Source organism: Cydia pomonella, chromosome 5, assembly GCF_033807575.1.
Source record: "Cydia pomonella isolate Wapato2018A chromosome 5, ilCydPomo1, whole genome shotgun sequence".
Classification (NCBI taxonomy): Eukaryota; Metazoa; Arthropoda; class Insecta; order Lepidoptera; family Tortricidae; genus Cydia; species Cydia pomonella.
The window spans coordinates 25,782,194-25,797,641 of record NC_084707.1 but is presented as its reverse complement, the minus strand read 5'-3'; the positions used below and the strand labels follow the sequence as shown (position 1 = coordinate 25,797,641).

Below are 15,448 nucleotides of genomic sequence, written 5' to 3'. Positions count from 1 at the left end.
ACAAGACTTCTAACCTAAATTAAATTAGGACAAACATGACTATTTATACCAAATCGTAGGTCAGACGTACACTGGTTTAAGTAAAAAGCCTGTATCACTGTTTCATAAATGACCCCCTCGTGTCACACTGTCCCGTGATGGTCAAAGTCCATGTTTTCGTGCCTCAGGCCATTCTCGTCCGCGTCCTCACTACAATTGCCTGCTGAACTTTGAGCCGCTTTGTGGGCTTGTTGTGAATGATAGGCATAGTACACGAATGCGAGCTGTTGTCTTTAGGACTAACATTGTTTAGGAATCCTGCCAATGCCAACCGCCATGTTTGGAAACATGAATGATTATATTTACTGTTGTGCTTTTATTCAGCGTATGTTGTTCTCGTCATATCAACGTCAACCTAATCCTTGATTCTTCCTTTATTGTATGCTACGTCACGCTCGGGAGGCGATGTTGACTTAAATTTGAAAAGATAAAATTGGCCTCTTGTTCGATGCGGGCATTTCCCATGATAAACCAGTTTGATCTACGTTCTAACAACTCAACAAAGGGCTTTATGTTTGCAAACACAATTGCTAAAGTTGAAATGAACAAAAGAAAGTGAATGTTCTGTCGTTTCGTTCGGAATGTTCTCAGTTCGAACTTAGTTCTGAGTTGGTCTGTGGTTCTGAGAGAATTCTAAACATTTCTAACTGAAGTTGTATTTTGCAGATTGACACTCTGTTCTAAACTTATATTATTACTTTATAATAAATAACTCTCGTTTACTAAAGATAAGGTAGCGACCAAGAAATTTTTACGGAGATTCCAGCTTGTCCTGATTCGCCCACATCAAGAGTTACTTGTAGAAAACCCCTGCTTTTCCTTTAGTCTGCTCCTCGCTCTATGGAGGGAGGAGCAGACTCTATCTATCTAGCCCTGATTCGTTGCCCATATTACTTTGCTAATCATCACGAGCCACTTATAAAAAATCTCTTCGGTTTCCTTTCGTCTGCACTTCACACTATGATGGGACCTTCACAATCACGTTCGTTATCAACTTTTGACATTCCGTGTTGCCCTGATTCGTTGCCCACATTAGCTAATTATCAGGAGCCACTTGTAGAAAATTTCTTCGGTTTCCTCTCGTCTGCACCTCGCACTATGATGGGACCTTCACGATCACGTGCGGCATCATTCCCCAGTATTGTATTGGCGGCGCTTGCGCACGCCAGATCGTCTGTGTACCTCCTGCGAATAAACACAATCTTAGTGTTAGTGTCCCGGAAATGATGAAGTAAGTGTTGTTCGAATTTTATGGTTTTGTTTCTAATCACTTAATTTCCATTACCTACCCCCATAAGAAAAGTTTTGCATTACCAGCCTGGAAATTCTGACATGCATAGGACATAAACATTTTTATTTTTGTGAAACAAACCTTGTAAAGTATTTTAATACTAGTCACATCATTATAACCGGCTTAAACGATATAAACTCTTCTTCTTCTCGGGGACACTACATTTCTGGTATTTTTTTGAGAACAAAATTTTTATAATTTAGATAATAGGGATAGTATAAAGCGCCCGTTGTATGTGTAGGGAATATGATCGAAAGTGTTGCTTGCTTTCTGTTGGAAAAACCTCCCGACTCCTTGTCTGTTTAGTTGATCTCATAAACTTTGATCATTTTACCTATATAGCGGTAATTCTTTGCCTGTATGGAACGCTGCATTAAATTCACACACTGACCTACTGACCCCTTGCTTACTCATCTCTTTGACCTATGATTCGAAGATGTATCTACTAGGAAAATATAATCTTATACTTAACTACTGCCTTGTATTAAAGAACAACAACAGTTTTAATACAGATAAAATATAATTACTTATTTAGTCATACGATATCGAGTTTGAACTGTCAATGTCAGAATTAAAAAACCCGAATACCTGTCAATCAGGTTCACCTGACAAGAATTAAAAACTGGATCGGTAATCGCAGGCAGATGCTACCAAATGAAGAATGTACCTTACTTTCCTCTGTTACGGTCGAGAACCTTTATTTCTCAATTGCAGAAAAATGCATGAAAAAACAAACTTATGTGAAAAATAAACCGACTCCGAAGTGATCCTGACGTCAACCGCGAAAATCTAAAGTGGGATATAGTGTATTATATACCATCATTGCCGTCGTTATCTTATAGATCTAGTGACAGCGATGCCAGGGACAAAGACAATTTTCATTTCAAATATGTCCTGTTGGCAATTTTGACATAGGGAAGTTAAATATTGTATTTTATGCTTATTTTCGCTCGACTCTTAACCGACAAGGCGTACCTATGCATATACGTACGCCTTATTTATTGCAAAGATCCACCGACGGTCAGTTAAGGATATTTCTGTTAGTACTTGGAATTCATACGGTATATCTTCTAATTTACTCGAAGAATTCCAAGCATAATTGAGGTCCGTCTAGTCCCAGTTTTAATGGAATTAACACCACGACCGTGCGGAGGTTGTCTCAATTCCGTATCAATGTTGTCTCAATTAGCTGCTTTAATCACTTGGAGTTGGATTCTAAGTTCTAATTTGTGTTATCAGCAAACTACGTATTCTTAACCTGAGTTCGAAGTCTTAAACTTGTATCTACCACTTCAATGCTTGGTGAAGATAAATTTTCGAAGGAAATCTGCAAAGAAAAATCGTGGGTTTTAGATTTTCCAACCTGAACATAGGGTACAATTGGAGAACTATTTGAACTTTATCAAATTACATCTTTTGGTCTCAGAAAGGAGCGGTTGTAATCGTTTCTAGTGTCTTCTTGATCAATGTCTTTAATCATCTTTTACTTGCATTGTTCTAATACCCATGGAGAATTGTACATTGTTATACTAATACAGACTTCGCATTTGTTCTACCGAAGTATCACAAATCATCGTTATACTGCGCAGTAAGGCTACTTTGTTAGTGAATTAGCTACTTAGAATCTCTAGATGTAGATATTATGTGTATTACGGAACACTGGCTCAAGGAATATGAATTGTTATTACTCAATATTTATAATTATGATATAGTTAGCTCGTTCAGTAGAAAGTCGGCCATCCACGGGGGCTCATTGATTATAGTGAAAAGAAAATTTAAATGCAAGGAAAGAAACGACATAGTCAAACTTTCTATCGAGCGAACTATAGAAATATCATGTGTGGAAATGGAGAGTCACATTATAATATGTGTCTATAGACCACCTTCGTCGGATTTTAGCCAGTTTGAGTCCGTGATGGAAGATGCGTTGAAACGAGTCTTTGTTAGCAGTAAGAAGATAATAGTTTGTGGGGACTTTAATGTTAATATATTAGATCCCACACATGCACACACTGTAAGACTTCTAAACCTTTATCAGTCTTTTGACTTGTTTCCGCTATTCAACGAGCCCACAAGGATTACAGCTAGCACGGCGACATGTTTGGACAATGTATTCTATAATTGTGAAGTTATAAAAAAAGAGATCTTTAGCTGTTTCAACTCTGATCACTGTGGTCAAAAAGCCTATTTCCAAGTCAATGTTATAAGACAACAGCAATCATTTACATATAGACCCATCACTGCCAGTCGAATGGAAAGGTTTAGAGAAGGTGTTATATCCAAGGTACCAGCACTGGTTACAGGTGAGCAAGATCCTGATACACTATACAAGGAACTGTCGAATGTGATACATGACGTCCACAAGAATATTTTTAAAACAAAGACTCTAAAGCAAGGATCACTGAAAACAAGGTTTAGTGAATGGGCCACAGTGGGCATCCATAAGAGTAGGAATAGATTGTATGACCTGTATGAAATGAGGAGCATTAACCATGACGAGAATTTTGCAGAATATGTAAGAAAATATTCAAAAGTGTTTAAGAAAGTCTGCGCCGCGGCTAAGTCTGCCTTTATAGGTCAGAAAGTCAGGTCAGCTGACAATAAAGTAAAAGCTACTTGGACTGTAATAAACACTGAAACTGGAAAAACGAAACCCCGTGATGGCCACTACAGACTGAAAGTTCAAGACCGAATATTGTCTGCAGACCTGGATGTTGCTGGCGCCTTTCAACACTTTTTCACCAACATAGCCACAGATGCTACACGGAACTTGAACTCCTCTGTAGCAAAGGCTGGTGTTTACTTGGATACAAACAATGTCAAGAAATGCAGCATGGAATTATACTTCCAATATACTGACCCCCATGAAATCATTAAAACGTTCAAGTCCTTGAAATTAAAGAATACTGAGGACCTTTGGGGGATCTCTGTGAAAGTCATGCAATCTGTAATCGACGTAGTGGCACCGTATTTGGCCGATATATTTAATGCTTGTGTTAGAGAAAGTGTATTTCCCGATCTGATGAAGTACAGTAAGGTCATTCCTCTATTTAAAGCGGGCAGCAAAGATGACCTTGGAAATTTTAGACCTATTTCAATACTTCCTGTTCTCAGTAAAGTGTTTGAAAAAATTGTATTAAACCAATTGCTTCGACATTTCAACTCGAATGAACTACTTCAAGATCAGCAATTTGGTTTTACAAGAGGTCGTTCGACGACTGATGCCGCCTCTGTACTAATCAAGCACATATACGACGCCTGGGAACACTCGCTAGATGCTATAGGTGTCTTCTGCGATCTGTCCAAAGCATTTGATTGCGTGGAGCATGACACACTTCTACACAAGCTGAAGCACTACGGTCTGTCAACGGAAGCTCTAAGCCTTGTTAAGTCTTACTTAAACCAAAGAACCCAGAAAGTGGTTGTAAATGGAACGGAGTCTACTGGAATGACTGTAAAGCTCGGAGTTCCACAGGGTTCAATTTTGGGTCCTTTTCTCTTCCTTGTATATATAAATGATCTGCCGAACCTTGTAAAACATAAATGTGAGATAGTCTTATTTGCTGATGACACCTCACTAATTTTCAAAGTTGACAGGAAACTGAGCGATTATAGCCAAGTCAATGAAACTTTGGAAAAGGTACTAGAATGGTTCACAGCAAATAACTTACTTCTTAATGCGAAAAAGACGAAATGTGTCAAATTTTCGCTGCCGAATGTAAGAAAATCTGAAACTATCATCACATTAAATGGCGAAACGCTGGACCTTGTCGAGAATACGGTTTTTCTGGGCCTTACTTTAGATAGTAAACTGCAATGGGCCCCTCACATATCTGCCCTGGCGAAAAGGTTGAGCTCTGCCGCGTATGCAGTAAGAAGAATCAGGCAGTTTACTGACGTGGAGACAGCTCGTCTAGTTTACTTCAGTTACTTTCACAGTATTATGTCTTATGGCATACTGGTGTGGGGCAAAGCAGCTGACATAGAAACCATCTTCGTTCTTCAGAAGAGGGCAATCAGATCCATTTATAACATGGCTTCTCGTGACTCACTGAGAGAACGATTCAAGGAAATAGATATTCTCACAGTAGCTTCACAATACATACTAGATGTGATAATGTATACGCATAAGAATATAAAGTCCTTTAAGAAACTGTCTAATATCCATAGTTATAATACGCGAAATAAACATAAGTTAGTAGTCTCCAAGTTTCGTCTACAGAAAGTTAAAAAATCGTTCATGGGAAACTGTGTAACATTTTATAACAAAGTACCCTTAGAGGCATGGAACCTGCCCTATACTTCATTCAAGCAATACGTCAAAAATGCACTTCTCAAAAAGGGATACTATAAAATAGATGACTACTTGGGAGACACGGAATCATGGCCAAGTATCCAGTCTCAAAAGCTGTAATAGTTTTGCGTGCAGTGTCCCGGAGAGGCATATGGCGCTGTTGTTTCTAGCTGTTCAACCTTATGTATTAATGTTTGTTATGTTTTAGTTATTTTGATGATGACATTGACATATTAAATACATAGTAGTTATGTATTCTGTAGAACTAGTTTTAAGATTGTTAGCTTAACAGTCTCTTGACGTGAAATATGTATTTCATACAATTTTTTATTTTTTTTATTCTTTGACATTTGGAGAACCTTTACACCTCCAAATCTTATTATTGTGTATTATTATTTTTCTCAGACCGTGGGGACCTTATACATCTCCAAACTTAATGTATTAACCGTGGAGACTATACGTCTCTGTCATATTGTATAATATACTTGACTTGGTACATACTAGTTATGTACAGAATGTAGCATTAGTTTATGAGACTGCTAGTTTAACAGTCCAGACGCGGTTTATTTATTTAGTATAAATTTTATTTTGACACTTGGAGAGACTTTACACCTCCAAATTTTATTAATATTAGTACTCTGACATTGGGGACCTTTTACATCTCCAGATTTAATGTGTTTTTAACCATAGAGACTATACATCTCTATTGTATTGTAGTAATTATTTATTTTAAGATTATTATAATGTAATGTTTACCCAGGTATTGGCTGTTGTATTTATAAAATGTTGTTATGTATTTTTCATGTCACTATATGATGTTACTGTAAATGTTATATTGACTTGTAAAAGAGCCCTTGAGGCCTACTTGCAGAATAAAATTTTGAATTTTGAATTTTGAATTTTGAATTTTGAAAAGCCATAATCAGAATGAAGTGAGTTTTCCTTCATTAATATTTATGCCTTACTCATTCACAGCGTGCAGCGCGATAAGGTTTGCGCAACAGATGCTACCTACATGCACACATGCGTAAAATGTACCTACTAAAGCCCCATTTAGACGGTTCATGCACTTGCATGCAATATTCAATACATTACTATGCTAACGAAAATGAAGTTCAACAGAAATATTTTAAGTCATTCGCGCGACATGTTTCGGAGACTAGGTATTCGTTTTCAAGCACTAACAGTGCGATAACAGTGCGGTAGTGCTAAATCAATTTACCTTCATTTCTTCGTAATCTTATTTCTTTTTCTTATTTTTTTTCTTATTTCTTTTTGTGGACAACCATCGTAAAACCTTTAGGTTACACATCAAATGCTAACAAAATTTGTCATATTTGTTTCCATTATTTGCTATTTCTATTGAACTCCACCGTACAGAGTACAATAAATTCAGTCGATCAACCATCAAATACTGTACTGCAATGTAACGAAAATCGCATGCAAGTTCTTGAACGATCTAAATGGGGTTTTACAGCAACATTCTGGGCTACCAATGCCCAGAATGTTGCTTATGTATATTACAATAAGGTTGAAGTAGTATCAATTCAGTGTTGTACCGTACTTTATCAGGCAATGTCAGGTCTGATGTTGACCCGGTTCTCTTGACATTGAAACATCCTATCTTTAATGTTACCAACTCCATGCTCGTGTTAATCGAGATTAATATTTTATTTAACATAGTCTGTAAAGTCCGGGGTTTCGTTTGTTTCCGTTGTAGTTTGCATTTTTATTTTATTCGTTCAGCCAATTGTTGGAAAATAATGCTTAGTTATAAATGTAGAGAATATTATCTGCCCTATGAAAAGTGTTAGCAATAATTAATTGCTAAGATTCGCTGTTTTATAAACTGCAAAGTAGTATCTTTTAGCAAATCTGTATCAACATTTTTGATGTTTCATTTTTCCATGTACAAATGAAAACGAATTATGTTTTCGTCTGAGACATATCAAACAATTGCCACCGAAATATCTGTATGATCCATTTATTAAGCTTAGTCATTAAAATGTGCAACTGCAATCTTACAAATCCATTGTGTTTAGCATAACTGACGTAGGCAGAATAGCGATCGTGTCAGCTGTCAACTCCGCCAGCTAAATATAGTGGGAGGGAGGCGCGTCGCGGGTGTGGTTTACGTTTTTCATAGAAACTATTTTAAACCGAATATTAAGCTAACCGGTTTCACTGTGAGGCAATGACCGAATTTGCGTTTGCAATTTTGACGTTTTCAGCATTTTAGTCAGTCAACGTAGAATATAAATGATGACAAATGCTAAATAACAGATTCACTAGGGCGCCCGCGGTAAGTGCATAATTAAATTTGGAAACCGGTTAATACTTACATTTTGCTGTCAGACCAACCGGTTTTTTATTAAGTTATATTGACTTTACAGGCCAATTGGAACGTACACTGACAACAAAATTACATATAAATGATGTCATTCAGTTATCGTGAATTTTGCTCCTATTTTTCCGTACATGTATTGGTTCGAATTGGCCTGATAATCTAAACGGTATTTCCTTCTGGCTTCAAGTTTAGCCTACTTGAAGAGTAAACAGACAGAAATGTTTTATGGAATTTTTATGGTTCTGAAATAAAAATATTTTATTTTATTTTATTTTATTTTTTATTTTGCCGTCAGTCACTGAAGTAGGTCAATAAGTTGATTGATTTGAATGACAATTTGAGACGTTTCACCGGTACCTTTATAGCGGTTGGCGCTAACGCCATTGTCAACGACGCTCCAACACTAATGCTTACCTAGCACAGGTACGCGACGTAAGCGCCAAACGCCATAAGGTACCTTCACCCGTGAAACGTTACATTTTATATCATTCTATTTTAGTCTGTATAACAGATTTTTGTGTTTAGATGTGTTTGCACAACACTAATATTCTACCTTCACATGAATAAGTCAACACCTTTTCAAAACAACTATTCTCAAAAAACAAACCTGACATTCCAATTAGTTTTCCAATAACGAGCTTCCTGTTCGCTATCAGTTTTATGCCGATGTTGTCGGTTATGTAATTGAATACAAATAGAGCCAGCTTGTTAATCTTTCGTTCGGTTCAGTCAAGGTTGGTAAGGGATACTAAACAATTAAACATCTCGCATGCGAATGTCGCTTGACACTGTGTAAATGTTTTACTCGTCACGTGAAATGATGTCGTATGTCAATGTCACGTTTGTTAATTTATATAGTCTTTCTTTTTATTTCTGCGGATAATATTGAGAATGTTTCAGATGTTTTATGCGAAAATATACGTGAATGAAGAGAATCTAAGAGCCTTTGATTGATTATTGTTATTGTATCCTTTTTCGCTGAAAATGCAAATGTTAATCAGGCAGTTTGATGCCTGTCAGAGCGTGACGAGTCGTTTATCCAACCTGATACACAACGTATACTTTCTATGTGGCGCAGTTCGCATTTCGAAAAGTAAACCTATCCGGTAATTAGGGCTTATGATAATGCATTATACGTTTATAGTTCGTGTCATCCACGATGACGCGTTTGTGAAATAAAAATAACCTTTAAAAGCATGACATTACGAGTAAAAAAACGCGTCTTCGTGAATGACACAATCTAAAATGGAGTAATTACCTTGAATGGCTTTGATGCACCGATGCATTTATCGTACAACTCACCTTTCCAAGTTAATTAACGACTATAACACAAAATGTCAATCTTAATTGAATTGTTAACTAACTGTCAACATTCTATTATAAAACTGCCGAAATTTTAGAGCCATGACATTTTTTTGTGAGTATGAAATGATTTCTACATTAAAGTATCTTATCCTAAATATTTAAACCCAGCAAGCTGTACGCGCACCTTTTTCATTACTTACATTACTCTTTCTACCTAAGATGGACTACTTACCTACCTAATATTTGTACCTAATATGAACTGCTGTAAAAAGTAATGAAATAAACGTATTTGTATTTTGTATTTGTAAATATTTAACTTTATTAATTTTAATAATGTCCTTTTGTTGCAGGTCAAAGCAGACAGAAATGTTTATAGACGAAAACGAAGTGTAAGTAACAATACCTTTTTGTTTACTTTACATGAATGTGCAAAAATGTGTGTGTGGTATTGTGTAATTATGTCACTCTCCCAATTCAATTCAATTCAATGCATTTATTTGTCGAAAAGCAGGTAGTGTTACAAACAAGTGTTACATACAGATAATTAAGTGCTCCACTTTTGGCCATATTATGAGGCATACAAATATTTAACGTGAGTGGCGGTGTAGCTCATGAGATTCAATGTAGGTATTTGTCATCATCAAAATAATAAATGTCAACTATTTACATACACATGCTTATCAATTAATGTAAAAATTCTAATTTTTAAATGTCAAATTAAGGTATATATTTAAATTATATAATTTAGATAATATATGTATTACAAAAACATGCATCAAAAAAGTTCGCTGTCGTTTAAGTATTCGTATATGTTATAGTAGCACTTGGTTTTCAATAAAGTTTTTATCGTATTGCGGAATCTGTTTATCGGTAAAGTTTGTATCGATTCTGGTAGTTTGTTAAAAAATTTAACAGCCATGCTAAAAATGCATTTTCTAAAAAGCGCGCAATGTGCACGTGGATTTAAAAGTGTATCTCTTTGCCGGAAAGTACGTGCCGGGTTGGGCTGTTTTTTAGAAAAACGACTGTCATATTTTTTTACGAATATTAGGCACTCCAGTATGTATAAAATGACCCAAGTGATAGGTACTTGTGTTTAGGAAATGGATACCTAGTTACAAACGCTGGAATGACCGGCATTATGCAATTTTACTACTATGTCAGTCACTAGCGATAAACTAGGCTAGGGCCACAATCAAAATAAAAAAATCAGGTATTTTATTGTTATATTATCACTCATTGACATCAGCTTATAAGTTATACAAGTCCTTATCAGTACTAATTTGGCATTCTTTCTACCGTGATATGGGAGAGGCTTATTTATTTATTACTTCATATTAAATGTACGTATGACTATTTTCGCGTGGAACAGCCTCAAAAACGTATCAAACCAATATAAAAATAAACCAATAAGTAATATTCATATTTAAACATGTCCTGAAAGAGCAAAACCTGTGAATATTTAGTAGTAGTAGTGATTGAGGATCCTATCATCTTAAGTTTTACATACGGCTTGGTAAACTAAATCATAATGGATTACCTCGCATACATTCATTATTTTTAATTTCTCATGCTCTGGACGAGGGTCATTCTTGTTCCAAAAAGTTCGCAAAAATGATTTGTTTCTGCACTAGAACATTTTACTTTCTAAGTACGATTTTTAATGATTTTTGTTAAGATAAGCAATTGAAATTTAGTTTTAAATGGAATTGATAGTACCCTCAAGAAATTCAATAAAAATATACCTACCTAGGCATGTTTCCTCGTTTTCGGTGAAATGGACTCATTACTGCCCAGGTAGTTTGGCTCGAACGCAGTGAGAGCCCTTGGTTAACAATCTACTATATCTAATCCTATACATATATACTTTCACCGTCGTCCATAACGGACAAGTTATAACTTTTATTACATGGTCATAAGGTACACAAGTGGTCAATTACTTGTTACACGACGGTTGCTATGCAGGCGTTATATCAGTGTACCGTGTACTCGTGTAGGATTAGTCAGTTCGGCACGAGCTATCATCGATTCATCGCTTGGTATCACTGCAGTTGTAATTAAGTAGTGTCAGACCAAGCTAAGTTGGCAGTTGGCATAATTTCATAGAAGGTTGACGTTTAAACTAACACTTGCACTGTCTGGGCTGTCAAAATCGCTGCCAACTTATCTTGGTCTGACTCTACTCGAATATTTCAGCTAATGACAAAGCTATTGTTTAAAATGCATTGATAAATACTGTGGATCCATTAATTCTAGCTCTATGCGCTATACGCAATATTTAAGAAATATATACCCTCGACACAAATATGCGTTTAGTTGTAGGTATAACCACTACTTTACACATTCTATACATCTGGGTTTTATGTGATATTTTCATTGAAATTTGTGTTATTATCACCGTTTATTTTTCATGTTAATAACCGGTTAAAATATTTTACAACCGGTTTCATTGTGACGAAAGTTTGACACTATCATAGTGCCGTACATTGCAAAAACAATTTAATTAATATTTCTTATTGTTTTTACTTAAAAAATTCAATGATATTGAAAATAATCTCAGACTGAAGGTTAAAGCTTGTGCATAATTGATTACAGTTAACGATTGCATGTTGCCAACTGAGCGAGTGTCACAAATGTCGCGATTTGATTAGTATAATTGGTTGCTACTCGTACTTAAATACTATCTTGAATTATCTTATCTAGGTCTTTTAAATAATGTTTACAAGTTTACTACGCGTAGAAAAATTATGCAACTTTTTATTTAGTCGAATGGCATAACAAAAATTACAAATAAATCGAGAATATATCAGGTATGTCACAAGTTTATATCCAAGGTCAAATAAAGCTACACCGGCTCTAACCCTACACCACTGACCCGAGAAGATTTAAATCCCCCATTCCCCCCTCAATTGGAGGAGGGTATCCCAATATGGACCGGCAAGAAACTCGGCGGGATACATCTTTTCGAAACATTACATCTTATAATTACCATGCATTAAATAAGAAAGACTTTTATTGAGATACCGCTGTGATCTCAATAAGATCTACATATCTACGATATTTCTAACGTCAAAGTGAAATTGGTTGCCCGAATCAAGCTGCTTCTTGTTAATTATACGATATACATACGATATCTAAATGAGAACTTATCTAAAATAGAACTTATCGTTATCGTATCTCATTCTTCGAATCGAGCCATAAATCTAAGGCTGTATAGGATAATTTAGATATCGTCTAATATGTGCGTGTACGATCGGCTTTTGATTTTATATCCGTCTGAATAATTAAAGGTTTCGTGCGCACGGTATTATTTACATATATCTTTTCACAAAAAAAAATATTAGGTAATTTTTTCTATAAAAATACCATATCATAAATACTTGTCTAACATAGTAAAAAGACATCCATCATCCTGAAACAAAGATATAACGAACAGTACATAGTAAGGCCACTCGAAATATTTTTTTTATGAAAAAAAAAAAAATCGCCAATTTTCCGTACGGAGCGGAGCCTTTTGTCTGAGAATTGAGACAATTATCAATCAATTAATCAAATTAATTGATTATATGTTTGAATTAAGGTGGCATTCGGGTTGTGATTTCTGTTACAGCGTTTGCACATTGTGAAAAACAGCTAGAAAATTTGGACCCGGGTACGTCCTTAAACTACGTCCACACTGTGCCCTACCACACGCTTTGTGTGGTAGGGCACAGTACAGCGGATGTCATTCCAGATCTAGAGCAGAACTGGGGAAGTACCTCCACCTTACAGAAAACCGCAGCCAAATAACACTAGACCCTACTCATTGTGTTGTGTTCCTGCCGGTGAGTAAGGTTGCCAGAGCTCAACGAGGGGCGGGAGGGGGTTAGGGTCGGCAACGCGCATGTAACTCCTCTGGAGTTGCAGGCGTACATAGGCTACGTATACTGCTTACCATCAGGCGGGCCGTATGCTTGTTTGCCACCGACGTAGTATAAAAAAAAAGCCCTATGACATCAAGTCCTTTTTTTTGCATTAACACTGCACTGCAGCAAACAATAATTAAACGTATCAAAATATGTCAGGCATGTTTTATAACAACTTATTGTGATGAGAGACGAAACTGGGTTACACTCAATAGAATCAAGTCCGATGTCAGCTGCTGCAACTATAATCTCCATAAATGGGGCTATAAGCCCTCACCGAACTGCAGCTGTGGCGCGCCAGACCAGACAACCGCGCACATCGTGGAGGAATGCCCCGTGAAATGTTTTCTGGAGGCATGAAAGAACTGCACGCGATAACTGCGGATGCCAGGGAATGGCTATCAAACTTAGAACTTAAACTATGACTATAATGTTAACGTTACCTTTGTAAACCTGTACCCCTAGTGTAAATAAATTCGATTTCGAAACGTGACGTACGCGTTTGCGTTTAGTCTCATTTTGTATTGGATTTAGAAAGAGCGCGCCAAGCGGGACGTTTTGGAAACTCAAAATCCTATACAAAATGAGACTTAACGCAAACGCGTTCGTCACGTTATGATGTCGATAAAATTTACACTAGGGGTACTGTACCCCTAGTGTAAATTTAATCGACATCAAACGCGTACGTCACGTTTCGAAATCGAATTTATTTACACTAGGGGTACTGATTTAATTTTATTTTTCCAATGTAATAATACAAGTATGTTAATAGCACCAATCATGGGACAATTAAGAGAAAATTTGGAATTTGGAGTATATTTGATGGGTCTCTATTGTTTCCCATAAAGTTTTAAGTCATAATGTATTGTTTGTCCGCATTTTCGTTAGTCATAATTTGGTTTTTCTCAGAAACGCGTAACTTTTCAGGATTGCCATAAAACAAACCTAACCTAACCTAGGAGGCGACGGAGGAAATTTGAAAATGTTGTCTGAAGACGTGGGTTCGATTCCCGCCTCGGCCACCTGGGGACGTGGTCACTTTTTCTTTAGTGTATGATATCTATCTTAGTTTATATATACTCGTAATTTATATATAGTAGTGTGACTAATTAAAAACACATCATTAATTATTCCATTAAAAAAAATTATTTGTTCACTACATAGTTGAATTTGGAAATACTTCAGTTTAACAATTATCTAAGCTTAACTTTGTAATACTTATCCTTAATTTTGTTTTCATAAAATAATTTGATTTGTCACTAGTTCAATTTGAAAATTATTTTGTTTAACAATTATCTATGCTTAACTTTGTAATAGTCAGTCAGTATTGACATTGACACACATTTTATAAGGAAACACATACAAAAATGTCAACCGCAGAATTTCTTGCGGTTAGACTGGACTTTGGATTTTAGGTAACGAATGTAACATATTCGAACTTCGAAACCTCAATTATTCTGGGCGCTAATGAACTAAGTGTTTCCGAACCTGGGGTCTATTTTAATGACTTCTATGTATTTTCATTTTCAATTGTATTTTTGATTTTTTCTCACTTTTTACGCATGTGTGCGTGCGTCAGTGTTAGCATTTTTTATATACTTTGTAATTACTTGTGAGTTCCTGTAATTGGCTCTCTGTATAAATCTTGTTGTCCTATTGTAAGTTTAAAGCTGTTGGTTCTCCTGAACATAAATAAATAAATAAATATTTACTTACTTTATGGAACGGGATAAATGCGTGTACACTTCACGACGTAAGTCGATTGTCACATATAATAACTGAATGTTGGCATGCTGTGCTGTTTGTAGGCTTATCCTTAGGCTTACACGAAAAAAATTCACACAGTCGTCATTTCATGGCCAAGATTATCTAAAATAGATAGTTTTCTGGCCACTGCCTCCAGTAATCAAGACGTTAAAGCTTATGTTCAGATATTTTCAGACACATTGGTCAGTATAGCAAGTGATCCTGAGCTTAAAAAAAAAGTACCTTGTTGGTGTGAATGTGTAGTAAAATCAATAACATTGTAGGTAGTCTATTCGTACGGTTTCAATGCAAAGCCAAAACTAATATAAAATAATATAAGTAATGTAATTTTATTAACCCCACTAAATCAATATAAAAATATATTTTTATTCTGAACTAATTATACCTTCTGTACTTAAGTGATAGTTTGCCAGTAATGTAACCATGAAAACACTAATGAAATCAATAATAAATGAACAGTACTAAAAGCTACTAAACCCATTTATTGTTTTGTTTTATGA

General features: G+C 35.8%; 1 protein-coding gene across 4 annotated transcripts in view; it reads left to right on the top strand.

Annotated features, from left to right (window-relative positions):
- LOC133518167 (long-chain-fatty-acid--CoA ligase 4) overlaps positions 1 to 15,448 on the top strand; it is a 98,548-nt gene that overhangs the window by 39,160 nt on the left and 43,940 nt on the right. For 3 of the 4 annotated variants that reach the window (XM_061851773.1, XM_061851771.1, XM_061851770.1), the window contains exon 2: positions 9,627 to 9,665. In XM_061851773.1, coding sequence (XP_061707757.1) covers positions 9,627 to 9,665 — 39 coding nt within the window. Of the gene's footprint in view, positions 1 to 1,173; positions 1,271 to 9,626; positions 9,666 to 15,448 lie in introns of those variants that run through there. The other variant, XM_061851769.1, reaches the window with a different exon arrangement.